The sequence below is a fragment of the Mugil cephalus genome, chromosome 7 (assembly GCF_022458985.1).
Source record: "Mugil cephalus isolate CIBA_MC_2020 chromosome 7, CIBA_Mcephalus_1.1, whole genome shotgun sequence".
NCBI lineage: Eukaryota > Metazoa > Chordata > Actinopteri > Mugiliformes > Mugilidae > Mugil > Mugil cephalus.
The window spans coordinates 19,135,873-19,162,310 of NC_061776.1; the positions used below are offsets into that span (position 1 = coordinate 19,135,873).

The 26,438-nt window shown below is 43.2% G+C and overlaps 1 protein-coding gene across 1 annotated transcript in view; it reads left to right on the forward strand.

The window, feature by feature from the left end:
• Positions 1–2,604: 2,604 nt before the first annotated feature.
• Positions 2,605–26,438, forward strand: part of dnah9l (dynein, axonemal, heavy polypeptide 9 like) — a 31,883-nt gene continuing 8,049 nt past the window's right edge. Inside the window, exons 1-65 of the mRNA XM_047590180.1 lie at positions 2,605–2,822; positions 3,485–3,584; positions 3,917–4,128; positions 4,223–4,456; positions 4,646–4,813; positions 5,295–5,411; positions 5,591–5,728; positions 5,933–6,057; positions 6,965–7,160; positions 7,648–7,752; positions 7,859–8,050; positions 8,181–8,381; positions 8,511–8,846; positions 8,948–9,025; positions 9,112–9,167; positions 9,256–9,376; positions 9,488–9,657; positions 9,839–10,061; positions 10,156–10,272; positions 10,470–10,556; positions 10,673–10,831; positions 11,014–11,097; positions 11,181–11,339; positions 11,574–11,696; positions 12,097–12,219; positions 12,426–12,650; positions 12,761–12,979; positions 13,157–13,324; positions 14,521–14,646; positions 14,738–14,845; positions 14,933–15,064; positions 15,144–15,304; positions 15,582–15,738; positions 15,844–15,989; positions 16,076–16,192; positions 16,275–16,413; positions 16,965–17,057; positions 17,317–17,511; positions 17,739–17,816; positions 17,971–18,103; positions 18,377–18,504; positions 18,681–18,829; positions 18,940–19,090; positions 19,193–19,324; positions 19,415–19,588; positions 19,700–19,904; positions 20,475–20,640; positions 20,723–20,825; positions 21,054–21,191; positions 21,329–21,430; positions 21,570–21,731; positions 21,939–22,022; positions 22,410–22,519; positions 22,619–22,781; positions 22,902–23,025; positions 23,174–23,316; positions 23,428–23,589; positions 23,802–23,861; positions 23,945–24,118; positions 24,201–24,347; positions 24,756–24,869; positions 25,049–25,192; positions 25,527–25,709; positions 25,865–25,870; positions 25,954–26,055. Of these exons, the coding sequence (XP_047446136.1) occupies positions 2,730–2,822; positions 3,485–3,584; positions 3,917–4,128; positions 4,223–4,456; positions 4,646–4,813; positions 5,295–5,411; positions 5,591–5,728; positions 5,933–6,057; positions 6,965–7,160; positions 7,648–7,752; positions 7,859–8,050; positions 8,181–8,381; positions 8,511–8,846; positions 8,948–9,025; positions 9,112–9,167; positions 9,256–9,376; positions 9,488–9,657; positions 9,839–10,061; positions 10,156–10,272; positions 10,470–10,556; positions 10,673–10,831; positions 11,014–11,097; positions 11,181–11,339; positions 11,574–11,696; positions 12,097–12,219; positions 12,426–12,650; positions 12,761–12,979; positions 13,157–13,324; positions 14,521–14,646; positions 14,738–14,845; positions 14,933–15,064; positions 15,144–15,304; positions 15,582–15,738; positions 15,844–15,989; positions 16,076–16,192; positions 16,275–16,413; positions 16,965–17,057; positions 17,317–17,511; positions 17,739–17,816; positions 17,971–18,103; positions 18,377–18,504; positions 18,681–18,829; positions 18,940–19,090; positions 19,193–19,324; positions 19,415–19,588; positions 19,700–19,904; positions 20,475–20,640; positions 20,723–20,825; positions 21,054–21,191; positions 21,329–21,430; positions 21,570–21,731; positions 21,939–22,022; positions 22,410–22,519; positions 22,619–22,781; positions 22,902–23,025; positions 23,174–23,316; positions 23,428–23,589; positions 23,802–23,861; positions 23,945–24,118; positions 24,201–24,347; positions 24,756–24,869; positions 25,049–25,192; positions 25,527–25,709; positions 25,865–25,870; positions 25,954–26,055 (9,240 nt within the window). The 5' untranslated portion in view covers positions 2,605–2,729. The remainder of the gene's footprint in view (positions 2,823–3,484; positions 3,585–3,916; positions 4,129–4,222; positions 4,457–4,645; positions 4,814–5,294; positions 5,412–5,590; positions 5,729–5,932; positions 6,058–6,964; positions 7,161–7,647; positions 7,753–7,858; positions 8,051–8,180; positions 8,382–8,510; positions 8,847–8,947; positions 9,026–9,111; positions 9,168–9,255; positions 9,377–9,487; positions 9,658–9,838; positions 10,062–10,155; positions 10,273–10,469; positions 10,557–10,672; positions 10,832–11,013; positions 11,098–11,180; positions 11,340–11,573; positions 11,697–12,096; positions 12,220–12,425; positions 12,651–12,760; positions 12,980–13,156; positions 13,325–14,520; positions 14,647–14,737; positions 14,846–14,932; positions 15,065–15,143; positions 15,305–15,581; positions 15,739–15,843; positions 15,990–16,075; positions 16,193–16,274; positions 16,414–16,964; positions 17,058–17,316; positions 17,512–17,738; positions 17,817–17,970; positions 18,104–18,376; positions 18,505–18,680; positions 18,830–18,939; positions 19,091–19,192; positions 19,325–19,414; positions 19,589–19,699; positions 19,905–20,474; positions 20,641–20,722; positions 20,826–21,053; positions 21,192–21,328; positions 21,431–21,569; positions 21,732–21,938; positions 22,023–22,409; positions 22,520–22,618; positions 22,782–22,901; positions 23,026–23,173; positions 23,317–23,427; positions 23,590–23,801; positions 23,862–23,944; positions 24,119–24,200; positions 24,348–24,755; positions 24,870–25,048; positions 25,193–25,526; positions 25,710–25,864; positions 25,871–25,953; positions 26,056–26,438) is intronic.

Here is a 26,438-nt window from a genome sequence, read left to right on the forward strand (position 1 = left end):
ACACACTGTAGCTCTTAAACCAGACAAAAAGCTGGCCTACTGGTACACAACCACTTCCCCTGGGCTCTGTGTCTGCAGCTGATCTAACGTACGCATTGTTTGAAATAAGTCGCTACTTATTTCTCGTGCTTTCAATACTGTTGAAAGCATTCCTACTGTTTTTGAACCCGTGAAGACGTCCCCGCCATGGAAGACCAAGCTGCTGTGTGTGCTGAAGAAGGGAGTAAAGAGAATCGCCCGCCAAGGATTCAGACGCCAATTCAGACTGGGAGAGGTGCCCGCATACCCAATGGAGCATCTACCTGTCATCATCTCTGAGGTCTGGAAGTGTTTGTTGGTGTGTGTGTGTAAATACGTATTAAAACAGCAACACAGTCTCACTACATGATGCCTGCAGACACACCGGCTGCCTAGTGTTGCTACTAGGACAGAAGCAGAGTAGAAAGGTATGTCCAAACGTACCCTAAAACCAGTGCGTGCGTCCATGCAGGTGCTGGTTTGCGTGCTGTCAAACGGTCTGAACCATGAGGACTGGCCGAGGGTGGTGTCTGATGACATCCACAAGCACCTGGAGAGGTTGAGGAGCAAGGTGGTGACTCTGAGAGGACGCGCCGAGGGACGAACACTGTTGCCCCTTCCTCTGTGTGTGGAGAGGGCGCGGCCTCAGGACATTGCACTCAGGTCTGTGTGCAGTGGTAGTAGTGGTTGTGTACATTTACTCAAGTATTATATTCAGTTTTGAATTTTGTGCAACTTTACACCTGTACATCTACTTCACGCCACCTCTGAGGGAAATACTGTTGTGGCTACTTTGAAAATGTTAAAAAGTAATGATGAAAACCAATAAATGAACAGGTGTCCAAATATTTACCTGGTGCCGTACACACCAATCAGCCATAATATTAAAACCACTGACAGGAGAAGTAAATAACATTATGACACTCATGTGACAATTCACTGTTCTGCTGGGAAACCTCTGGACCTGGCATTCATGTGGATGTTACTTATAGACCACACCAGGCACCCCCTCCCCATAGTAATGATGACAGCAGCCACCCCCAGCAGGATGCAGCTTGACACAGACACACACACACAAAAACAGTTTAGGAACAACTAAAAAAAAAAAAAAAAAAAAGTGAAGAGGAGCATAATGTGTTGACCTGGCCTCCAAATTCACTAGATCCCAAACTGATCAAGTAACTGAGGGATGATCCACAGAGGCCCCTCCCCTCAACCCATAGGACCCAAAGGACCCTATTAACAACACCCTCTGATAAGTCACAACTGTTTTGCAGGCACAAAGGAGAACAATATTAGGATGGTGGTCATAATGTTATGTCTGATGGGTGTATCTGAACATCTCCTCATTTGTTTGTAAATTAAATTAATAAACTGAAAGGTAGGTTTCTTTTATGGGTGGGGCACATTTTCCTACTTCTTTGAGATACATGGTTCTCACTGGGCAACAAAGCTTTAAAAAAAAATCATATGAAGCAGCAATGATATGATGTATTGCTGTAGACGAAAAACATGCACAGGCATAACATGCAATGCATTAAAAATTAAAACAGACATTTCTTTTAGAATAGACAATTTTACCTAAAGTGCTTGAGTGAGGTTGCAGGATTTGCAGGATTTACTTGCAGATTTACTTAGAGTATTTTTATAATGTGGTATTGCTAAAAGACTTGACTACTAGGCATGTATGTCAGCGACACAATCAGTAGCTGTGAGAAATAAGTCACGCTGCCTTTGCCTATGTGCCAACTTTGTTTGTAAACTTCATTGCACATTTCTGACGCTAATTTAAAAGTCAAAAGGACATTTGTCGACACTCACCTTATTTCCCTGCTCGTTAAACGATCGTCTGTTGAGCTGGAAAAATCCGACGGACTCACAATTAAATCCAATAAAGATCCGAAAACCAAACATTTGTCTTTAGCTTAATCCAACCATCCGACCGGTGGAAATTATACCCGGAAGTGAAGTGTTTTTTTTTTTTTTTTTTTTTTTTTTTTGTTTGTTTTTTCGCTTTTAAGAAACGAATAAATACGACAAAAAAAGTAACCAAAAGTAGAGATTTATAATATACGCATGCTGTGATAACTAACGTTATTAGTCGTGTATATCCCGAGAAGTGATGAAGAAAAGTAAGGTCAAAGTTGCCGGCCGCCATCTTTGTTTACCAAAAGAGAATCTCTTCTGTACACTGGATAGTTTTTATTTCAGTTAGCTTGAGCAAATAGTGAGTCCCTCAAAAACAGACAATCCTCATATAAGCTTAGTAGTAAGTGTTTTTTTTTCTGTGGAATTTGACAAAGTTTGGTTAAATAAATGCTCTGGAGTCTTTTCTGCATTTGTCATAGTTGTTAGCTGAACAAAAGTAACATTACTCAAATGATGATCATGAACTGACCTACTGCCACTGGCTACTGCACAATGGAGTTGGATGCAACTGAATGTACTGCAGCATGAAATTATGTACTTCAAATCATAAATCTGATGATAAAAAAATAGCTCAAAAAGGGTTGTTAAGGTTATTTATTTTTGTTTTCAATTTACCTACTGCACATGTCATGTCTCATAGCTCATATTCCTATTTTTATCCGCTCTCCTCCCCCCTCAGCCCCTCTGGATGGCCACTGGACCATGGCTTGTTATACTCTATAGAAACTCTGATAGTTCAGTGGTCTGGACAGATATGGAACGTGCTGAAGAAAGACTCTGGCATGGCGCTGCTCCAGGGTGGTCACCCAGGCCCCAACGTGGAGCTCCAGTTCTGGGCTACTCAGCGGGAAAACCTGCTGGGCATCCAGTCGCAAGTATGACAGACTGGCTCTGTTGAAACTGGCAGGGGTGCGGTGGGTTTATGATGCAAACTGAAACAGCACTTATCAAATTGCCGGCAATGGAAGTTTATTAAAAAAAAAAGTGAATTTGAGTCAACAGATTGATAGGACTGGCCGCATGCCCTGAGTTATACTCAAGTCCGCCGTAACATTAAAACCACTGACAGGAGAAGTAAGTAACAATGACTATATACAGTATCTGTGCGATGCACTGGAAAAAGCCTGATCCACAGAGGCCCCTCCCCTCAACCCATAGGACCCAAAGCCCCCCACTAACAACATCCTGTTCCCAGACACCACAGGACACCCTCAGAAGGCCCATGTCCATTCTCTGATGAGTCACAATTGTTTTGGAGGCCCAAGACGAAGACCTGCACAATATTAGGGAGATGGTCACAATGTTATGCCTGATTGGTGTGTTCATTTTTTAATTGAAAACAAGAACCTACAGGACAGAGACAAAATAATTGACAGTACAGAACATCTATAAAACGTAGGAGGTTGCATGTGGTGTGAGGAAAGTATATTGAAAAGTATATGCAACAATTTATTAGTAATGTTAATTGTTTTACAGGTTTGTGTAATGAAGTGGCCATTGGATATATTTTTCTTTAGTGGGATTTCTGTGTTTTCAGATCCAGAGCTCCAAAGTGGAGCAGATTATGGAGATCCTGAGAAAAGTCAAGAGCAGTTACTACTCTGCCTTTAAGGACATCTGCCTCAAAGTGGATGAGGGTAAATCAGCATTATTTATCAGTTCTCCTTTCATTCTTCATCAGCAGTCGCTCACATCCCAGCTCCTCATTTAGTTTTATTTAAGAATAAAATGAACTGTTTAACATAATCTGCGCCCAGAATTTAGAGCTATTAGCACTGTATTTCCCTTCCAGCCATGTCTCCATGCTCTGCCTTGTTGCCCTTTTTCTCCGGCATTATGTTCATTTAGCAGTTGTGGGAAATCACAGTGACAGCGTCGCTCTCAGTCTTAGAAACACACCTATTAGAGACACTTAACCCCATATTATGTGCACGTCATCAACTAATACCCCTCAATGCAATTACCACAGCGGTACTGGAAGCAGAGGACATAGATTTGTATCTACGCCCTCTGAGGAGACTGATCAGCAGTTTAGAAGAGAGGAGTTTTCCACAGGTGGATACTCTGCTGCCTCCTCTCTTCCACACACTCTGCCTCATCTGGAGTCATTCCCAGTACTACTGCACCCCACAGCGCATGGTGGTCCTCCTGCAGGAGTTCTGCAACTTGATAATCGACAAGGTACAGTGACGCAAGTCTGTGAGTATGTGAAAGAGAAGGGGACCGACGAAAAGAGAGGTGAAATAGCCTTGTGTAATCATGTGTCCGTACACAGGCCTTTTCCTACCTCATCCCTGAAGAACTGTTTAAGATGGAGCTGGAGGAGGGGATGGAAAGGGTACAGATAAGCATCTCAGTTCTGCGCACCTTGAAGCAGCTGTTTCACACTCACCGCCAGCAGATCCCTAATTATTACAGACACAGCCAGAACGTCAAGCTCTGGGACTTTCCAGCGACGCTCGTGTTTAAGCGCACAGATTGCATCATGGAGAGGCTTCTTATGATCGAGGTGTGTGGGTCACAAAGCACAGCTCTCTATGTTAGTTTTATAAAAAAATCAGTTTAAAAATGTGTCTGAAAGGTATCATTGCCATGATATTTACACAGAGTAATCAGTGGTAGTGTTTGGTTTATTTACTATCTTTACCTCAGTCCTGTCACTGTGATCCACCAGTGGCGTTTCTCATTTAATTTATAGGAACTTTTTGCAACCGCTCTGGATTTCCTGAAGCTGGAGAAGATCGAATTAGGTGGTTCCAGAGGGAAAATCCTAAGCAACATGGTCTTCAGCATGAGCGAGGAGTTTCATGACCACTGGCGGACTCTCCGAGAGAGCAAATATGACCCTTTGGACTACACTAATGATGTGAGCCCTAGTGAGATTATAGCAGTCATCTGTGATATCGCACCGCTATTTAATTAATAAACCCAAAGGATTATGATTCACAGTGTTTCATAAGTGGCATTGACTGGCACAGCCAAATAATAAAAAATAGCAATTAGATGTGATTTTTCTGCCCAGCAGTACAGTAATTGAAAGGTAGCGAAGCAAAGTTGCTAAGCAACACACAAGAACCGGCGACAGGAGCGCTTATCAGCCAGAACATCAATATTTAATTTAATAGATATTTTACAACAGTGTGACTCAGAACAGGAACTCAATCAGAAATTGATTCATGTTATAATATATTTTTCCCTACTCTGTTATTCCAGCCAATACCGAGTAACTGAGCTACCCGAGAATTTAGGCACCGACTGTTTAATGGTGAAGAAATGAACAGAATTTCAATCACAAAAGTGACAAAAAAATATCCGTAATTTCCTGTCTGATGCCTTCTTTTCTGCAGGAGTTTGTGCGTCACTACAGACGATTTGTGGAACAGAACAGAGATTTTGACCAGAGGCTGGGAACTGTCCTCAATTTGGCTTTTCAGCACTCCAAAAACCTGAAGTCAACCTTTAAGGTTCGCCTGTTATACAACGACCCCTTAAACAATGTCCCTCCATTTTACCAGTATTGTGTGAAAAAAGCAAAAATATTCACCCACTATAATCTCAACTCTCGATAAGGACAACCGATCCTTCTGTTGTGTTGTTTTTTTCATACATTATGTGCCTAAAATGTAACACTTTTCTCTTCTAGTTACTGAAAATTTTCGGCACCCTGCTCGAGAGACCCAGAATCCACCAACTGTTTTCTCCTAATTACACCGTGTTGTTGTCCATGTTCAACCAGGAAATAGACCACTGTCAGTTTCTACTTGATCACCACAGAAATGGGGTGAGAGACGCTAAAGAAAATTTGCATATTCAAACAAAGGGTTCAGAATAAAACTATAAGGGTGGTGCAGCCATTTAGCACAGCGCGCTACGTCAAGGCAGGGAAGATGTTCAAATGAAACTCGTGTCATTACAATTCACATACTTACGCTACGATCATCCGTGTGAAAGTTAATTCAAATTAAATAAGCTGTGTGTTTTTCAGCTACAGTCAGGCTCTGCACTCCTGGGAAAAAATATGCCATCTGTGGCTGGTAACCTCAAATGGTCGCAGGAGCTTCGGAGTCGGATCCTCACCAACAGGAGCAACCTCTGCCAACTGGCCCACATGTATGTACAAACTCTGCCCCTCATACACACAGACGCACACAATTATTCTATGTTGAGTCTGACACAGGGCTGCACATTGAATCATTTTTTTTTTTTTTGAATCATGATCTTAAATGAAACCCTTCTTCAGTCAACCCATTTTTTACACAGCAATACAGCAGTGCTAATGTTTGCATTGGCAGGGAGGCCTGCTGCAGCAAACCGAGCGTTTCCCCCGCTCGCTAAGCTGTGTTAACACAATGCACAACCGCCTGATGATCTGTGCACACTAAGACAGGGACGATTTGAAAACAAATCTAATGTGTGTGTCATTCAATAAAAAAAAAAAAAAAAAATCAAAAAAATCAAAAAGCGTGTCAGACAGATGATGATACGCTGCTGCCTTTTCCGACTCGTAAACAGCGTGTCGCTCAGGTTTTACTGCCGTTTCTCCCAGACATAGTGCAGTGTTCACCGCAGCATGTGGAGTATGGCGGATGAAAATACACAAACAGTTTTGGTTTGAAGCCTCAAAAGTTTGATTAATTAGACGGTTGACTACATAGTAAGGGTTATAATTGATGTTTACGATGTCCCTGGTTTACACTGTCATGTTAGATCATTCAGTACAGTAGACTAGCACTTAGTTGATGTGAGGCACACATTTCATTTGTTTTCCATCTTCCTAAAGGAACAACTTAATTATAATTCGATGAGTGATGTCAGCTCTGATTTCAAAAGAAAACGGGTGCACATTTTGCCTGTAACTGTGCAGCCCTAGTGTATCATGCAGTTTGGCTAAACTAATAACTGAGATTGAATTATTAAATTCTACATGAGATGTCATCCGAAATGCAATAAGCACATACGATACAGATGACATATTGTGTTAATCTTCCTTTCCCTCCATACATTCTGTCTCCTCCAGGCCTCTGGGTAGTGCTGAGGCAGACGATGTGCTCCTGAAGTGTGAACGGGTTCTTGGGGTCTTGGACCAGCAGGACGAGGAACTGTTCTCAGAGTGGACCCAGGGGCTGGAGGACACGTGTCAAACGCACCTCAACGAACCGCTGTTGACACTGGACACTGACACAGGCCTGTTCCAGGTCAACTTTAGTCCTGCTGTAAGTGAAATCATTCAGTCGTTTTCTTTAACACCTTGCACTCTGGAGGGTCGTGGCTATCCCAGCTCCGAGCACGTCTTTGGACGGTGGGCGTTTTGACTGTACGAATTTTGAAATAAAACAGTGTGTCAGAGAGCTCCGTCATGTTCAGAGGCAGAGAGAAACTGAGGATGTGCTGAAGAAAACCTACAGCTGGCGAGTTAGGCTCGCAGAGTAACATAGGTGGTGTCTGTTTCTGATATTGAGGGGTGTTCTGAACTCAAAACTAACAAATAAATTTCTAATATAATCCCACTTTCTGAAGAGTCCCAGAATTAGAGCCAACATTTGAACCAGTAAAGGAATTCACTAAACACAGTAGATCCAGCATGGAAGTCAAGACAAACAGTGTGATCCGCAAAGTAATGCAGCAATCTCAAAATCAACCGCTATAATCGTAGTTTAAACAACTTTTTTTTTAGATTCTCTCTCCCTCTCGCTTCCCCAGCTGACATCTGTGCTGAGGGAGGTGAAGTATCTGGGCATGCTGAAGAACCAAAACATCCCCAAAGCAGCTCTTCACCTCTATTCTAAACGAGAGAAGCTGTACATGGTGGGTAAATAGGCCTCTGGCTGTGAGCGTTGACTCTATAAATTAGTTTTGATCAGTTGTTAATGCTGTTTTTATTTTTTTATTTATTAATTTTTAAATCACGCAGTACACACAAACACTGACCTTGGTGACCCAGTGGTACAACCAGCTCCACAGTACCATCCTGGCCGTAGAGATGGGTTTGGTGAAAGATGAGATGGATGGGATGAGACGACAGCTGGATCCGGCCCTTGGAGAGCTGACCTGGGCTCAGGATGAGCTGTGGGACTACATCCAGGGAACACGAGACCTGGTCAAGGTGTTGGACATATTCATATTTTAGGGAAACCTTCTGAACTCCGAACTGCCCACAAACAAAAGTAATGCACCATGATGCTGTCGATGAGGAAAAGTAATATTTGGTTTTTCTTTTTTGTTGCCGTGGCCAGAGCATTTCTAGTCGCGTCCAGAAGAGTAAAGCTAACGTTGAGGCCATCCAGGCTCTTATGGGCAAATTCAGCAACCGGGCGTTCATCACGAGAAAGAGCCGCGACTCTACCCTCCTCGTCTTCTCTGACATTGAAGACAGCGTCTCCAAACAGCACGTTCTCATCACCACCACTGGGGAGCAGATACACAAGCTGCTGCAGGTATATTCACATCGTGCTCCTGATGCTGGAGAGAATAATATGTTAACACCCCAGAACTCACATTATTTTCTTTTCTTTTTTTTCCACTTCTCACTCCTTGTAACACATCTCTGTTCCACTGTTCTCCAGGAGAACCAGTCTCTGCTCGGTGTGACTAACCTAGACAGCAGCGAATGGCAGGCCTACACGGAGTATGTTGACCGGATGATCCTCTCTGGCTTCTCCAGCGCAGTCCGCTGCTCCCTGCAGTACCTGATGGACAACACAGATGCAGCCCAGCGCCTCACTCCGCTGTTTGAGGTCCAGCTGGTGCTCAACAGCAATGAGATGACCTTTGAGCCTCCGTTGGACTTGAGCCACAGTGGTAACTTCTATGACATCGTGGATAAGATGGTGGCCAACATCACTAGGATGGCATCGTTCATTCCCAGAGTGGCCACCCACAAACAGCTGGATAACTATCAGGTTACAGCTTGCAGGCATTCGTATTCATGTGTAGGGGGGATACGCGTGTTTGCATTCACGGATACCCTCGTAATATGCTATCTTTGTTTTCCATCTTGTAGTGTGACATAAATGAAATGGAGGATTTGTCAGAGATGTGTCAGATAATCCGCTCGCGGGCACGTGCAGCTGTCGCCAAGGTAACGGTATTTTCTTCCCTCCCCAAATGGAGGCTTATTTATGACGCGCAAAGGCATATAGCTGAAATGATTGTGTTGATTTTCAGGTCAGGGAATATCAGGCATCGTTTTCCAGCTACCGCTACCTCTGGACTGATGACAGGTTAAAGGCTGTCTCTACTTAGCTTCCTGCATTCAATTAAATTTCTTTATATCACATTATTAGGGTTTTTTTTTCTCAATGTTTGCAGGTCTGAATTTATGAGACAGTTCCTGCTTTATGGCCATGTGTTAAGTACAGAGGAGGCTGAGCTCTATGCCGACTATGAACTAAAAAAGAACCCTCCCACCCTGGACAACTTTAAAGAACAAGTATGTTCCACATCTGTGAATCCTTCATCCTTTAGCCCTCATTTATTTTAACCAGCATTTATGAAGGTGGTTAGTGCAACCAGTAGTCACTGTAGTCATTCTTCATTTCAGATCAACTTGTTTGAGTCTCTGTATGTAAGAGTGAGTAAAATGGAGGACACAAGGGTGTTTTGCGGTTGGCTGCAGCTGGACATCAGACCCTTCAAGCACACACTGATGAATGTCATCAAGAGGTGGAGCTGGATGTTCAAAGAGCACCTACTCAACCACGTTAACGAGAGGTTAGACGTGTGTAGTATACGAGAATGTATCATTCGAAATGGACAACATCTTCAAAAACAGATCATAATTATCAAAATACTTCAAAATAAAGAAAAAACTGTTAAGGCTGCTTTAGTTTTGACCATACCTCTAAGTGTACAAAGAGGAGCTTCATTACTTTCTTTCTTTTCTATTCTGCAGCGTGAGGGAACTATCCTCCTTTGTCCAGGACACGGCCCGCGGCCTCTCCGCTAAGGTGTCAGATGGAGACTACACAGGCCTCGTGGACATCATGGGACACCTCATGGCCATAAGAGATAGACAGATCAGCAACGAACAGCACTTCAAACCACTCAAGTCTACTGCGGAGCTCCTCAAGACCTATGGACAGCAACTTCCAGAGAGCGTCTACACACAGCTGGAAGTGTGTACCAGCGCAGAAACACTCAACGTTTCAGTGGCAGCTACGGTTTTTATACAGTGCCTAACAATCTTTGCTCCCTTGCCGCACAATGCAGGAGCTGCCTGAAAGGTGGAAAAGCCTCAAAAAAATCGCCTTCACGGTCAAACATGAAGTGGCGCCATTACAGTCAAATGAAGTCGCAGTTATACGGAGGAAATGTGTTCGGTTTGAGGTGAGGCCGTGTGTGAGCGGGCTCGGATGTCAGTCTGACAGCCCCTTACAAAGAGCTCAATATCTGACATATAAACCTTCCTACTTTCTTTCCTGCATTATAGATGATGCCACACCCCCCAGTACGTCTACAGTGATACATGGAAAGAGCAAGGCAGACATGCACTAATTTGAATTTGCTGTATTTTCTCTTTTTAGGTCAAGCAATATGAGTTCAGAGAACAATTTCGTACTGAATCAATCTTTAAGATCAATTTGGAGGAGCCGTATAAATTAATGGATAAGGTGAGAGGTTCCTATTAATAAAGAACACGTGGCAGTTCTAAATAAAAAGTAGCAGCTTGTGATGAAATGAAATCTGTAAAATAGGACAGTTTCTGTATGAAAATGTCTGTCTCCAGTCTAACAGAGCGGTAGCAGTGATGGAGACGGAGATGAAGAAACTGCAGGACACAGCCGATCTGTTTGAGGTCAGCTTCCCGGAGTACAAGCAGCTGCGCCAGTGCCGCTCCGACATCATACTCGTCAAAGCCGTCTGGGACATGGTCATCTTTGTGAAGGTGCACTTAAATGGCTCAGAAAATTGAGCTGCATTGTGATAAAATAACCGTCTATACAAGTATTCCCAAGTTATGTACTGATCCATCTACGTACTGCATCTGTAGACGTGAAAGAGTTTCTAATTTCCTGTTACACAGGAAGTGAGATTCAAATAATGTTCCCAACCTCCTGTCGATCCTAGACCAGTATACTGGACTGGACCAAGACTCCATGGAAAGAGATCAACGTTGAGCAGATGGACATGGAGCTCCGGCGCTTTGCTAAAGTACAAATAGTTCCTGTACTATGACTTTTAGTCTATTCCGTAGTTAAATGAAAATACTGAGTATTTCTGCTCTGCTTCGAAAGGAGATGAAGATGCTGGATAAGGAGGTGCGGGTGTGGGATGTCTATATGGGGCTGGAGTCGACTGTGAAAAACCTGTTGACCTCTCTGAGAGCCATCAATGAGCTGCAAAACTCTGCTGTCAGGGAGAGACACTGGCAGCAGCTGATGAACACCACTGGGGTATTGGAATATCTCTGCTGCTGTTTTACTTTGTCAGATCATCTAATTTAATAATGTTTCACTAATGATTATGTTCTGCGCTGTATTCAGTGCTTTATTTTCCAGCGAGTATTCATGTTCTGTACATTCATTCGCTTTGTCTGCTGACTTTTCTTCAGGTTCAGTGAACCCAATTATCTTAATATGAAATCTAATCCTACCCGTGGCTGACTCGTCTTACTCTTTGGTCCTCAGGTCAGGTTTGTGATGGGGGAGGGCACCACCCTGGGGGACCTCTTGGAACTGCAGCTTCATCGTGTGGAGGATGAAGTTAAGAACATAGTGGACAAGGCTGTGAAAGAAATGGCCATTGAGAAGGTGGGAAACCAGAGCAGCTATTATTATACAATGGCGTGTGTGTTCATAGATGTGTTAATACAATTTGGATTTCACTATTTAAGCACCGACTAACCAGAACATTTTCTTGTTGAGTCTGTCGTAGTACAGTACAATCCAAACTCAAAAAGAGAGATCAGTGGATTGACGTTTGAAATTAACTTCTTTATACCAGAAATGTCCACCTAGACCTAGAGGTAAACACTACTACTTGAGTAGTCATGAAGCAGACTTAAAAGAACAAGAAATGTGAACTCCGAATAGGAATGGGGCATATAATAACATGCTTTAAATTTCATCCTGCTGCACTTTTTTTCCATTTTGCCCTTGTCTTCAAATGGCAGATTTCACATGTGTAATATATCCTGCGTTTCCTTTGTAGGTTTTGGCAGAGATAACCCAGACATGGAGTGTTATGTCTCTGTCATATGAGACTCATACCAGCACAGGGACACCTCTGCTCAAAGCTGATGAAAATCTGATAGAGACACTGGAGGACAACCAGGTGACCCTGTGTACCAGGTTCTTGATAGAAGGACATCCTAATAGTTCAGAATGTAGTTTTATTACAAAGGACTTCGGTTTGGTAGGATAACTCTGACTCCCCGTTGACAGCCCCAAAATGTTAACTTATATATTCTCAAGTTATTTGTATGACGATCCATCAAAGCTTCTTCCCACAAACCACCACCATGTTTCGTTTCTCTTCAGGTGCAGCTGCAGAACATCCTGATGAGTAAGTACGTGGAGTATTTCCAGGCGGAAGTAAGCGGATGGCAGAGGAAGCTGATGGTGGCTGACCTGGTCATCTCCTCTTGGATGTCCGTCCAGAAGACCTGGGCCCACCTTAACAGTATCTTTACCAACAGCCATGACATCCGCTGCCAGCTGGCCAATGACGCCGAACGCTTTCAGGGAATACACACCGACTTCCAGGTAACACATATCCCTACGAACGTACACTAGAGTACAGGCCCCTCCATCTGTATTAACATATTGTGTCTTCTCTTTCCCCCCCCTTATTCATTCACCTTCCTGTAACTCAGAATTTGATGACTGAAGTGGTTCAGAACAGTAATGTAGTAGAGGTAACCAACCAGACTGGGTTCCTGGAGAACCTGGAAACGTTACAGCAGCGCCTGTCTGTATGTGAGAAGGCCCTGGCGGAGTACCTCGAGACCAAGAGGCTCACATTCCCCAGATTTTATTTTGTCTCTGCTTCAGATCTGCTGGAGATCGTCTCAAAGGGAACACAACCAAAACAGGTAACAACTCACAATTTAAAATCGATCAGAATGAAAGTGGAAATAGGACACGACTCTTGTTTTTCCAATTTCATGAAACTCTGTTCAAGCAATCGTGGCCTCTAAACAACATGACCTTTAAAGAGAGACATAGAGTGATGGTCCGTGTGCATACAGCTTGTATGTGTGTTTTTCCAGGTGACCAGACACTTACTGAAGCTGTTTGACAACATAGCAGATCTTCGCTTCAAGGAATCAGATGGAGGCGGAGGAAGGGAGGAGGATGGGCCGGCAGTTGCTATAGGGATGTACAGTCGCGAGGGAGAATATGTTTCATTCTCTGAGCCATGTGCCTGTGAAGGACAGGTATTGAAAAATAAATTGGGTTTCTGTTTGTGCAAATGTAGTCGTGCTGCAGAGTTGCATTCATTTATTTCTGTATTCATTATGTAACTGCGTGACATAGCTGTAATAGATGTTGTTCTCTCTATTGGTTATCAAACACAAAAAAATCCAGTCGCCTTTATTTGCCATGTACTCATGTACACTGCTTTTGAGCCATCCAAGTGAGCACATTTGGAGCATTGCGCAGCATGTGGAGGTTGTAGATCAGGGGTCTTCAGCATTTTTCAGACCAAGGATCTCCAAACTGATCAAGAGATTAAGTAGGGATCTCCTACCTTCCATATAAAATTAAATTTCCTATCATTTTGCATTCATTAAGCTATTCAAATAATACACAGGTTCAAATATTCATGTTTTTTACTTCAAACATCTGCAATAGTAGAGTGGCTGGGCACCTGCCGTAAGCATACCTGACATAAACATACCTAACTTGTGTGTATGTGCATATATATATATATAACTGACATATTAATAAAATAAAACAAAGCGATCCACTTAGGCCTCATGGGAGCGAGCTGCACTGTTAGCTTCTCTTCTGCTAATATTGCAGAGTGCTTCAGGATTTCACCTGGGGTCTAATTGCGGGGAACCTGACAGTGTCAGCATGTAATATGCAGCCTCGTGATTGGCTGAGCAGCGATAAGGGCGGGGGCCTACTGTGTACAGGAGGCTTAGATTGACAGGTCTCGGCTAATGTGGCTAGTGAGACACCTCCTGTATTGCTGAATGAGTGAAGTGCTGACTGAAAGATAATTTATGCTGCCTCCATTTATGCCTTTACTAAAATATGTTGGATTCATGTTAATGTATTGAAAGAAATATAAATTTGTAGGCGGAAAATTATGGAGCAACATTTAAAAAATTATATATATATAAAAACGTCTAATCAACCAAAGATTTTGTGACCCCCCTGCAGTACCCACATTAATCCCCTAGGGGTCATGGACCCCCTGTTGAAGACCTATGTTGTAGATGCTTCCTCAAGGCTCAGACATGTTACTAGAGGGATGGAACCAGTACCCTCATAGCTGTCACCTCTCTAACCTATACATTACTATATTTAATATAATATGCATAGTTGCAAAGTGTTATACTATCCATACTTTTTCCAAACATTATATAGTTTGAAATTCTATTTTCTTTATTTTTTTCTTCAGGCGGAGTGCTGGTTAAGTGCCTTAGAAAGCACCATGCGCTGCACAGTTCGGAAGGAGATTCAAGAGGCTGTAGCTGCCTACGAGGACAAACCACGAGACCAGTGGCTCTTTGACTACCCTGCACAGGTGTGATAAGGCGAAGCCTGTAGAATTACCTTTTTGATTTTATTTTCTAAGCTCTAACATTATTCGTTGTTTGCCCCCATCCTTTTTACAGGTTGGGTTGACTGGTAGTCAGGTGTGGTGGGCCACAGACGTGGGCATCACTTTTGAGAGGGTGGAGGAAGGGTTTGAAACAGCTCTCAAAGACTACAACAGAAAACAGGTAGTGTAAGTGTGAGATATTGTTAACATGGAGGGTGAACACGGTGGTTGTTTTGCTCAGCGATTTGCTGGATTCTGTTTTTTCTAGATCACGCAGCTAAACTCGCTAATCCACATGCTTCTGGGAGATTTAACTCCTGGAGACAGACAGAAAATCATGACCGTCTGCACCATTGACGTCCATGCTCGAGATGTCGTCGCCAGTCTCATCACTCAAAAGGTAGTGCTGATATTAGACCTAATTTTTTGATCGAGCCTCTTACAAGCTTTCTCTTGGTGTCGCTGGGTGTGTCTACTAGGTGACAACAGGGCAAGCATTTGCCTGGCTGTCCCAGTTACGCCATCGCTGGGATGAAGAAACGAGACACTGCTACGTTAACATCTGTGACGCACAGTTTCAGTTCAGCTATGAATACCTGGGGAACACTAACAGACTGGTCATCACCCCGCTCACCGACCGGTACGCTTCATACATAAGCATACACACCATTCAACATGTGTATTTTAAAAGGGAGCTTCTTCTTGGCAGTGTGTGAAGACAACCTTTGCCTAACAACCACCAACGAGGCTACATTAAGACTTTTTAAGTGTTCCAGTTAAGCTGTGTTGAGCTTGAAGAGAAGTAGCACCCACTGAAATGTAAAGATTTGTTATATATAAGTGTTCTTTCACAATCCCTTGTGGTGAAAGAAAGGCAAAACACACATACTAACCAGACTTTTGTTGCTGATTTTTAGGTGTTACATAACCTTGACCCAGTCACTCCACCTGACAATGAGCGGTGCCCCATCAGGCCCAGCTGGCACTGGTAAAACTGAGACCACTAAAGACCTTGGGCGATCCCTGGGCATCATGGTGTATGTGTTCAACTGCTCAGAACAAATGGATTACAAGGTAGCATGGACCGCTCCCATTTTCACAAACGCCGCATGTTCTCCTTTTATATCCTAACTGAATTTATGCCAGCCTTCAGATTCCATCTCCATCACATTCCCCCAGTCTATAGGTAACATCTATAAGGGTCTGGCTCAGACAGGAGTGTGGGGCTGCTTTGATGAATTCAACAGGATCTCAGTGGATGTTCTGTCTGTGGTAGCCGTGCAAGTCAAGACTATACAGGACGCTGTACGTAACAAAAAACAGAGGTAAACGTCATTATGGCCCCCATTCATTCATCCGCTCATCCGGTCAAAGTTCTCTCAAATCACTCATTATCTGTTTGCAACTGTAGGTTTCATTTCCTGGGAGAGGAGATTGAGCTGAAGCCAACAGTGGGAATCTTCATCACTCTGAACCCCGGTTATGCTGGCAGGGCTGAGCTCCCAGAGAACCTTAAGGCCCTATTCAGGTCTGATATCACGAGAGGAAGGGGAGACTTGAAGTGTATGTGAGCAATCACTAATAATGAACTCATTTGCTTTAATGTTCAGGCCCTGTGCGATGGTGATCCCAGACTTTGAGCTGATCTGTGAGATCATGTTGGTGGCTGAAGGATTCATAGATGCACGTCTGCTGGCGCGCAAATTCATCAGCCTCTACACCCTGTGTAAAGAGCTGCTGTCCAAACAAGTATGTACATAAAACCAATTTGTCAAGATATTGAATGTACCATAACTATTTCGTGCTCTGTTTTTGGATCAGTGAATACTGTTGAAAGCTCATGTAAACATTAAAGTAAAGACACGGAAGGAACAGGAAACCAATCATGATGCAAAGAGCATCTTTATAGGGGCCGACGCTGATTTGTAGCTTTTATTGTGACGCTAGGACCGGCAGAATTATTGCTATAATATCTTTTATGACTTTGAAATGTTGCAGTCCCATTCATCAGATGCCAGGTTTGTGACTGGCTGGGAAAATAAATCATACGCTTCCTATTTATATTCAAGGTCTTTTGTGTGTAGTACAGTCCATATACATACATTATATGAACAACAATAACAGGCGCTTTTGTGCATGAATTGTGGAGCTCTTTGTACGCATACTGCAATAACTCCACATTTATGTTTTTAAGTCTTCAAGGTATTAAGTGTCATAAACTAATATACAGAACATATTATGTATTGCGTACACTGCATTATTGATCTTGTTGTGACTGTATGAGTTCATTTATCTATTAGGATCATTACGACTGGGGTTTACGAGCTATCAAATCTGTCCTGGTTGTGGCTGGATCTTTGAAGAGAGAGGACCGGAGCAGACCTGAGGAGCAGGTGTGCATCTCTTTGTTTTTATTAATGGGAGAAGTCCACATTGAAGTGTTTTCTTTGTGTTTGCTTGGTCCCTTGTGTTTTTTACTTTTGTTTTTAATCACGATTTTATATGGCTCATTAAAAACTATTGTTCTCATGTTCACAGTAATTTTCCCTTGGGATTAATTAAGTAATTGTGAATTGAATTGAAGGATCTCACCTGTCTCACGAGTCAATTTGTGTGTTTTTATGATGGAACCAAACAACATTTTCCCCACAGGTGCTGATGCGGGCCCTGAGGGACTTCAACCTTCCGAAAATAGTGACCAGTGATGTCCCCATATTCCTCGGGCTGATCAGCGACCTGTTTCCACAGCTGGACGTGCCCAGGAAGAGAGATCCTAAACTAGAAAACGCTGTTCGCCAGTCAGTCAGTGAGCTGCGTCTGCAGCCGGAGGAAAACTTCATACTTAAGGTGCTCCTTACATTTGACACCATAAAATTCCTCTATGTCGCTGGCCAAATTCTTTTGTCTAATGAAGAAGGGATGGTAGGTACTAAACTGTCACACATAAATAACATAAGGCTACCTTTATGTGTGTGTTTTGTGATAGAGAAATATACATTTGTCATTGACAGTATTGATATAGAGAGAATATTTTGCAGGAATCCTGAGTGACATCCATGTTTATGTGTTAACAGGTGACCCAGCTGGAGGAGCTGCTGGCTGTCAGGCATTCTGTGTTCATAGTGGGTGGACCTGGCACAGGAAAAAGCCAGGTGGACACCTGCATAACTACAACATCAGGGACACCACATAAAAAATAAGATTTTATGTTGAGGGACAATTAATGTGTGCCTAACACTCCTCTTTACTTACACAAAAAAATATGCTGGAGTTAGATGATGTTTGATGATGATGTTTATTTACCAGATACTGAAGACCCTCCACAGGACGTACGCCAACATGAAGAAGAAGCCAGTGTGGAACGATATCAACCCTAAAGCTGTTACCACAGATGAGCTGTTTGGATACCTGCACCCTGCAACCAGAGAGTGGAAGGATGGTGAGGGCCTTGAGGAATATACAAGGGGTTTAATGAACAACTAACTATGATCAACAGATCCAATTGTAGAGGGTTATTTTAGTGCCAAGGTGATGATTTATTCCCAAGCCTCCTCTCAGAACTACTTTGGAAGTTAAAGCACTTTTTATGATTCACAGTGAGATGGATTCATTTTACTGGGGCTTTCATAACATGCGTTTGCTTTACTAAAACGTTAATTAGTTGTATACTCTTACCCGGTGTAAAATCATTGTATATTTTACTTCACTGTAGGTCTGTTCTCCTCTACCATGAGAGAGCTGACCTCAGTGAGCCATGATGGACCCAAATGGATTGTTCTGGATGGGGATATTGACCCCATGTGGATCGAATCACTCAACACGGTCATGGATGACAATAAGGTTAGAGGGCATCTTTTTTTTCTGATATTGTTCTGTTCTACTTTTCTGAGTTTGTGTTTTTGGGGATGCTTTAAATATGCCATATGTTTTACATGTTTTACTCCAAAAATTAGTCAGTGCCAACAACTGCATGAGTGCGTCACCTGTCCCATTTTCCTCCTCCTCCTCCGGTCCAGGTTCTGACTCTCGCCAGCAATGAAAGAATCAGCTTGTCCTCCTCCATGCGACTACTGTTTGAAATTTCTCACCTGAAGGCTGCTACTCCAGCTACAGTGTCCAGGGCAGGAATACTCTATGTTAATCCACAGGACCTTGGCTGGAGCTCGTGAGACAAACACATGCATAAACACGAATGCAAAATCGCACACTTCTGTTCCTTCACTTTTCTGAAATTACATTTTCTTATTGGCCGTGCTTTCTCTACTGTGTTCTCAGTTATGTAACAAGTTGGATAGACACCCGACGGGCCCAGTCTGAGCGAGCCAATCTCACCATTTTGTTTGACAAGTATGTTCCCTACTGCCTGGAACAAGTCCGCTGCAACCTGAAAACCATCACTCCAATTCCAGAGAACAGCATGGTGCAGGTATGTGGCTGCAATAAAGTTAAACACACATGAATGAGTTCCATAATAGTGTCAAACTGGATACTATCTGTTGTTCAGTTATGTTTATATTTCTGTATTTAGACACTGTGCTGCTTGTTGGACTGCCTCATGACCGAGGACAACACTCCAGCTGACTCTCCCAGAGAACTTTATGAAATCTACTTTGTCTTCGCCTGTGTCTGGGCTTTTGGAGGGGCTCTCTTTCAGGATCATGTGCGTATTGTTTGCGAGCTAACTAAAACCAAATGCTGCAGCTAACTTGACCTCTTTTACGGTATGTGTTTGCTCAACATTTCATTTCAGCTGAATGACCACCGGGCCGAATTCAGCCGCTGGTGGTCTAAAGAGATGAGAGCCGTGAAGTTTCCCTCGCAGGGCACCGTCTTCGACTATTTCATTGACTCTGAGACTAAGAAGTTCACTCACTGGAGTGAGAAGATGGTGCCATTTGAGCTGGAGCCCGACGTACCGTTACAGGTGTGAGATTTTACTCATGAATATGGTTATTGTTTACAGCAAGCATGTGCTACCACACGTTATATCAACACGCTGAGTCCAGTCTCTCAGTCCAGTCTTGTGATGTTTCAGACCGTGCTGGTCCACACCCCAGAAACCATCTGTCTCACATACTTCATGGACCTGCTGCTCCAGAGAGGAAAGCCTATCATGTTAGTGGGCAACGCGGGAGTGGGCAAGACCATCCTGGTGTCTGATAAAGTCACCAAGCTGAAAGAGAACTTCGTGGTGGCAAAAGTCCCCTTCAACTATTACACCACATCAGCCATGCTGCAGCGTAAGGACCGCCACGATAAGCACGAACGTTTGTGAAGAGATTACAAAGAAAATGAGCTCTGTCACACAAACCTGTCTTTTCACTTTTTTATGTGTGGGACTTCAAGTGTGGAGAAGTTAGCTCAAACATCCATTCATTGTTGTGCTCTTGTATCTGCCCTTTCATTTTCTTTCTAAAACCTTTTTTATCTTTTTAGATCTCCTCACCTTAATGAAACCCTTTTCTCATGTGCTACAATTACAGCAACAAATTGTATGAAAGGCAAAAGTCATACGATTTAACTTCTTTTTGTGTGTCGTGTCACATTGTCACAACATATTCCATCTATTCATCATAGCATAGCACCTAATTTAATGTGCTCATTTAAAAATCACACAGCCTTCTGCAATACAAGCTTTTATCCTGAACTTTAAAATCAATGCGTCCTTGTTTTTTTTGTTTCTCTTTTTCTTCTGCAGATGTGAGAAAGACTCTGTAATTCACATATTTTCCTTCAGCAATTTTCCGTGAGCGCGATTCACAATATATCATTTTCTCCTTTAACTGTCTCGTGCATTTTATGGACCGCAGGTGTCCTGGAGAAACCTCTGGAGAAGAAGGCGGGTCGTAAATTTGCTCCTCCGACGGCTAAGAGACTCATCTACTTCATAGATGACCTCAACATGCCTGAGGTGGATGTTTACGGGACGGTCCAGCCGCATACGCTCATCCGCCAGCATCTCGACTACAACCACTGGTAACAGGAGGCACAGACTTTGACTCTAAAACATACAACCATATCCACGCACATTGAATCTGAATTAACTGAAACCTTTCAGGTATGACAGACAACGGTTGGTACTGAAGGAAATACACAACTGCCAGTATATCACCTGCATGAATCCTACAGCTGGAAGCTTCTCTATCAACCCCAGACTACAGGTACAAACATACAAAATACAAACATTTTTTCATCGTAGTCTTTGATGAAGTGTCCCTTTGCCATGATGAAGATGTACGATACACTAAATAAGTAGGAGGAACAAGAACCACCTGGTAGATAGAAATGAAAAACCGTCCAAAACACATGGACGTGAGAACGGTTTACTGTCCTTGGAGATAAATGAATGATGAATGGATAATTCTTCATTTTTCCCATTTCCATTCCAGAGACACTTCTCTGTGTTTGCGGTGCATTTCCCCAGCGCCGACGCTTTAGCCACCATCTTCTCCAGTATCTTGTCGGCTCACTTCCTTCAGGGGGGTTTCAGCTACGGGGTATCTCGCTCAGTTGGAACTCTCGTGCAGGTACACTCACGGCATCCAGCCCGCCGTCGCTGTGTCTCATGAATACAAACCACGTTCTGTCTGTTCATCAAGCGCCGCATTCACGACATCTCCCATCTGTTTGTCCGCGTCAATATTTTCCCGCTCCGCTCATCCAGGCGGCAATCTGTCTGCATCAGAAAATCAGCCAGAACTTCCTCCCCACAGCCATACGCTTCCACTATATCTTCAACCTGCGAGACCTCTCCAACATATTCCAGGTGACGTGATATTTGTGCTATCATCATATGACATATTAGGGGAAAAAATTATGTACTATGCATTACTTTTGTGGCAAAGTCGACGCAGCAGATAAAATGCTAATTGTTATTTACTCTATGATACTCGTACTGGGTGTAGGGCATCCTGTTCGCCCTGCCAGAAAGTGTTCGTTACCCCATGGACCTGGTTCACCTGTGGCTCCACGAGAGCTCCAGGGTTTATTCTGATAAACTCATGGAGGAGAAGGATGTGGAGCTCTTCAATAAAATCCTTCTGGACACGGGCAAGAGATATTTTGAGGTAAGAAACAAGCGGCATGTTTAAAATCTTTAAACGTTTCATAAAATGTTTGCAGGTGTATCTAAGATATAATGTTGCTTAAAGGAAATCTGAACTTTCTATTATTCAGTACACTCTAATACATTTACTCTTTGTAGTTTAATTTGCATCATTGAAGGGAATTTTAACTGTGACATGTTCAGTTTTTGTTTTTTGTTGTCTCTCCAGGGAATAGATGAGTCCATCTTCATCCACCAGCCTTTGGCGTACTGTCACTTTGCCCTGGGTATGGGAGAGGCTCGCTATCATCAGGTTTGACAGGACACAAACAACCTGGTCAAAGCTTTTCCAGATTGCACTCCACGTCGCTCCTTTCAGGCATCCATTTGTTCTTTATTAAGTCTGGTAATAAAAATCGTTAGGTTTAATTGTTTTTCACTTCAGTCAATTAAGTTTGTAGATTATCTGTAGCTCACACATTCAGCGACGTCATGGCACAGGTTCGTCTGTCATGTCTGATCCGTCAGGAAATAAATGACGATGAATGCTCAGTCATTAGCAAACTCATTACCTTTCCACGTTTCCACGTGGGGGAGCTTAATCTCGTTACACGGTGGGAAGTCACCGCATAGTGGTTTGGAAACTGCTGGCCTGACTTAAAAGAGCCAAGTTCAGTTGTTTATTTGCCCATGTTGTCAGGCGTCAGACTGGGAGAAGCTCCAGAAGACACTGGCTGAAGCCCTGGAGCATTATAATGAGCTCCACGCTGTCATGGACCTGGTGCTGTTTGAAGAAGCTATCCAGCATGTGTAAGAACCACACGCGTTGGACGGGAGAATTTGCAGAGATGAGCACAAACGCAAACCACAGACAATAAACACGTTGCTAACTCTGGTGTCTGCATGCAGATGTCGCATCAGTCGCATCCTGGAGGCCCCCTACGGTAACGCCCTGCTCGTGGGGGTCGGAGGCAGTGGGAAGCAGAGTCTGTGCCGACTGGCTGCCTTCCTCAGCATGCTGGAGGTTTTCCAGATCACGCTGCGTAAAGGATACGGCATCAATGACCTCAAGGCAAACATGCACGGCAGAAATAAAAAAAAAAGCTGATATGGATTTGTTGCTAATTTAATTTAAATGTTTTAACAATTCTATATTAATATTTTTTCTCCTTTCTCCCCTTCCCTGCAACAGAGTGATTTGGCAGCGTTGTACATAAAGGTGGGAGTGAAGAACATCGGGACGGTGTTCCTTCACACAGACGCCCAGATTCCAGATGAACGCTTCCTGGTGCTCATCAATGATATGCTGGCCTCAGGTCTGGCTACACTGACCTCAAATGAGTGGCCTCCTCTCTTATAAGTGTAGTATTTCTGCTTTAATGCGTGAACTGTCAGGTTTTCAAGTATGCAGGAGTAAATACAAACTGATCTCACTTGTGTCTTGTCTGTGTTTGTGTTGTGCAGGGGATATTCCGGACCTGTTTAGTGATGAAGAAGTGGATATGATTGTTACATCCATCCGTATGGAGCTGAGGGGACTGGGACTCATGGATAGCAGAGACAACTGCTGGAGCTTTTTCATCGAGCGAATACGAAGACAGCTCAAGGTCTAAATCTATTTATTATTTAACAATTTAACCAAAGTGGATACAATACCATGATTTATTTAAGAGCTCGGGGATTTTTAAATGTGTCTTTGTATTTTTGCCTGCATCCAGGTCGTCTTGTGTTTCTCTCCAGTCGGATTCACGTTGCGCACACGTGCTCGGAAGTTTCCAGCTCTGGTAAATTGTACTGCCATCGACTGGTTCCACCCTTGGCCTCAACTCGCTCTGCAGTCCGTCAGCACGACCTTCATAGACAAGATACCTGGACTGGAGGTAACAACAGATTTTACTGGTATTCACCATAACTTAACGAACACATTATATGTAACTGCTTCTCTGGCTCAGATGAAAATTCATATTATTAAATTCCGCTGTGGGACACATTAAAGGATTATCTTACCTTATGTATATTAACATAAATGTAATGACTCTGTTAGTATATTGTGATGATTTTCTCAATTCATGTGTGTGTTTATGTTGTGCAGCCAAATGTGAGGGCATCTATCAGTGAGTTCATCTCCTACGCTCACACAAGTGTCAACGAGGTGAGAGCGACTGCAGAGCACGGTGAGCGAGAGCCACTCTTGATATTGCCTCTGACACGATTTCTCGGTTCGCTCCGTAACAGGTGAGTGTCAAGTACCAGCAGAATGAGAAGCACTTCAACTACACCACTCCGAAGAGTTTCCTCGAGTTTATGAAGCTGTACGACAACCTGCTGAGGAAGAAACGCACAGAGCTCACGCAGAAGATGGAAAGGCTAGAGAACGGACTGCAGAAGCTGCAGACTACTGCCTCACAGGTCAGATAATGTGTACTGCATTTATGCATGTCAGCATGTGTTATCTGTCTTGCTCCTAACTCAGTACATGTTCTTACCTCAGGTGGAGGATCTTAAAGCCAAGCTAGCGGTGCAGGAGGTGGAGCTGTGGCAGAGGAACACAGACATCGAAGCTCTCATTGCTCAGATAGGACAGCAAACGGACAAGCTCAACCTAGAGAGAGCTGTAGCTGATGCTGAGGAGCAACGGGTGAGAGCGTGTGGTTGGAAACCCTCTTCAGTGTGCACATTATTACACCAAGTTGTGTTTTTGAAACCTGAATATTTAAGGAGGAGGATGGGTCCCTGGTAGCTTCACGTTCGAATCGTTGGCAGCTCCCTGTTATCCGTTTATCCGATGATTTTATGATCACGCCCCAATGCCTTAGCAGCTTCAAGAGTGCTGCATCCCTCTAAAAGACATTTTACAAAAAATAAAAAATTGCAGTAAAGCACCTTAATGATTCGACACTCCTCGATGTGGTTTGTTGATCTCCTTAGGCTACACCCTCTCTCATTACACACAGCTCTGTATTATCAAACCTAATTTATCATTAAGCTTCATTTAATGCCACTCCCAAGATAAAAGTGTCAGCAATTTGTGATTTATTTTTTCAAGGTGGCGGCAATTCAGTCCAAAGTTAGCAAACAGCAGCAGGAGACGGAGGAAGACTTGGCCAAGGCTGAACCCGCCCTGCAGGCAGCCAACACAGCCCTCAACACACTAAACAGGGTAAAACACATGCACACACATGAATACAGAGTCCTGGTCCCTTTCGCCACGTTGCATTTATTTGTTTTATTTTATGTCATGCACCGTATTTCGTGTGTCCACCGCAAGCTGAGGAACAAACGTCTTCATCCCCACAGTAAAAGGGTGAAAGTGTGTGTGCATTTGTCTGTGTGATCTAGTTGAACCTGACAGAGCTGAGGACGTTTCCCAACCCTCCAGCTATTGTCACCAACGTCTCAGCAGCTGTTCTGGTGCTGCTGTCTCCCCAAGGACGAATCCCTAAAGATCGTAGCTGGAAGGCTTCCAAGGTGGTCATGAGCAAGGTGATATTTTACAGTCACGTCTTGTAATTTGTCAGAGATTTGATGGAACCAAAAAGCCCGCCACAAAGATATTCCGCATGAAATAACGGGATTTACATTAAAATAACATATTGACAGTTTAAAGAACATCCTTCCACACATCAGACCTTATCTGCTATTGTCATCAGTTTTCTTTGAGTATCCTTTAATATTTCAAATATATATAGCTATAATACATAAAAATGAAAGAAAAACTTCAAGCTCATGATTTAGGATTGCTACAATATTATTATATGGATGCTATGCGGTGGCACCGTTTCATCTAATCCACACATGCACATACATGCACGTCCAGGTGGATGACTTCCTGCAGGCTCTGGTGAATTTTGACAAAGAGCACATCCCCGAGGCCACGGTGAGGTGTGTGAGAGACGAGTACCTCAGTGACCCAGAGTTCAACCCCGACTTTGTGCGACAGAAATCCTCCGCTGCTGCAGGGCTCTGTGCCTGGGTGATCAACATCGTACGCTTCCACGAGGTACACTCATGCACCTCAGCTGTCGCATACATTTAGTGTCACCCACGTTAACCCAGCGCTTGATGTTTTCCAGTGTACACCGCGCTGCCTTCTTGTTGTTTGATTTTGCTTTACGTTCTTTCCTCCCCACACTTGCTTTCCACAATCATGGATAGATATTTGTGAGTATATCTCTTCTCTAGTTCTTTAATAGTAGTATTTAAATATGAACAGTGTATACTACAGTATGTTTCCACCACGCCAGGTGTTCTGCGAGGTGGAGATGAAGAGGTTATGTCTGTCCCAGGCCAATGCTGATTTGGCTGAGGCTGCTGAGAAGCTGGAGGCTATCAGGAAAAAACTTGCTGTGAGTTTGTTTTGCTTTTTGATTTTTTGGCCTCATGGAAGGTGTGCAGGATTCAGTGTTGTCTCGTGATGAGGCTACAGACTGCAAACACCTGAGAAAGTGTGGTGGAAGAGGACTAGCTCTATACCTGGTGTAGATATGATGGACTCGTCTGAAGCTAATTAAAAGTCAACAATTCATATTTTCAGGCAATAAAGCACATATGAAAATGATATTATGACTCTATAACCCCCTAAATCCTACACACTGCTTCTTTAATAAGCTATTCATTTTTATCATTATATTACATTTTTATTGGTACATTACATTACCTAAATTGTCCCATACCCTATACACAGCTTTAATAAAAGGAATGTGATGACGTTTCTAAGAAAAAAAATAAC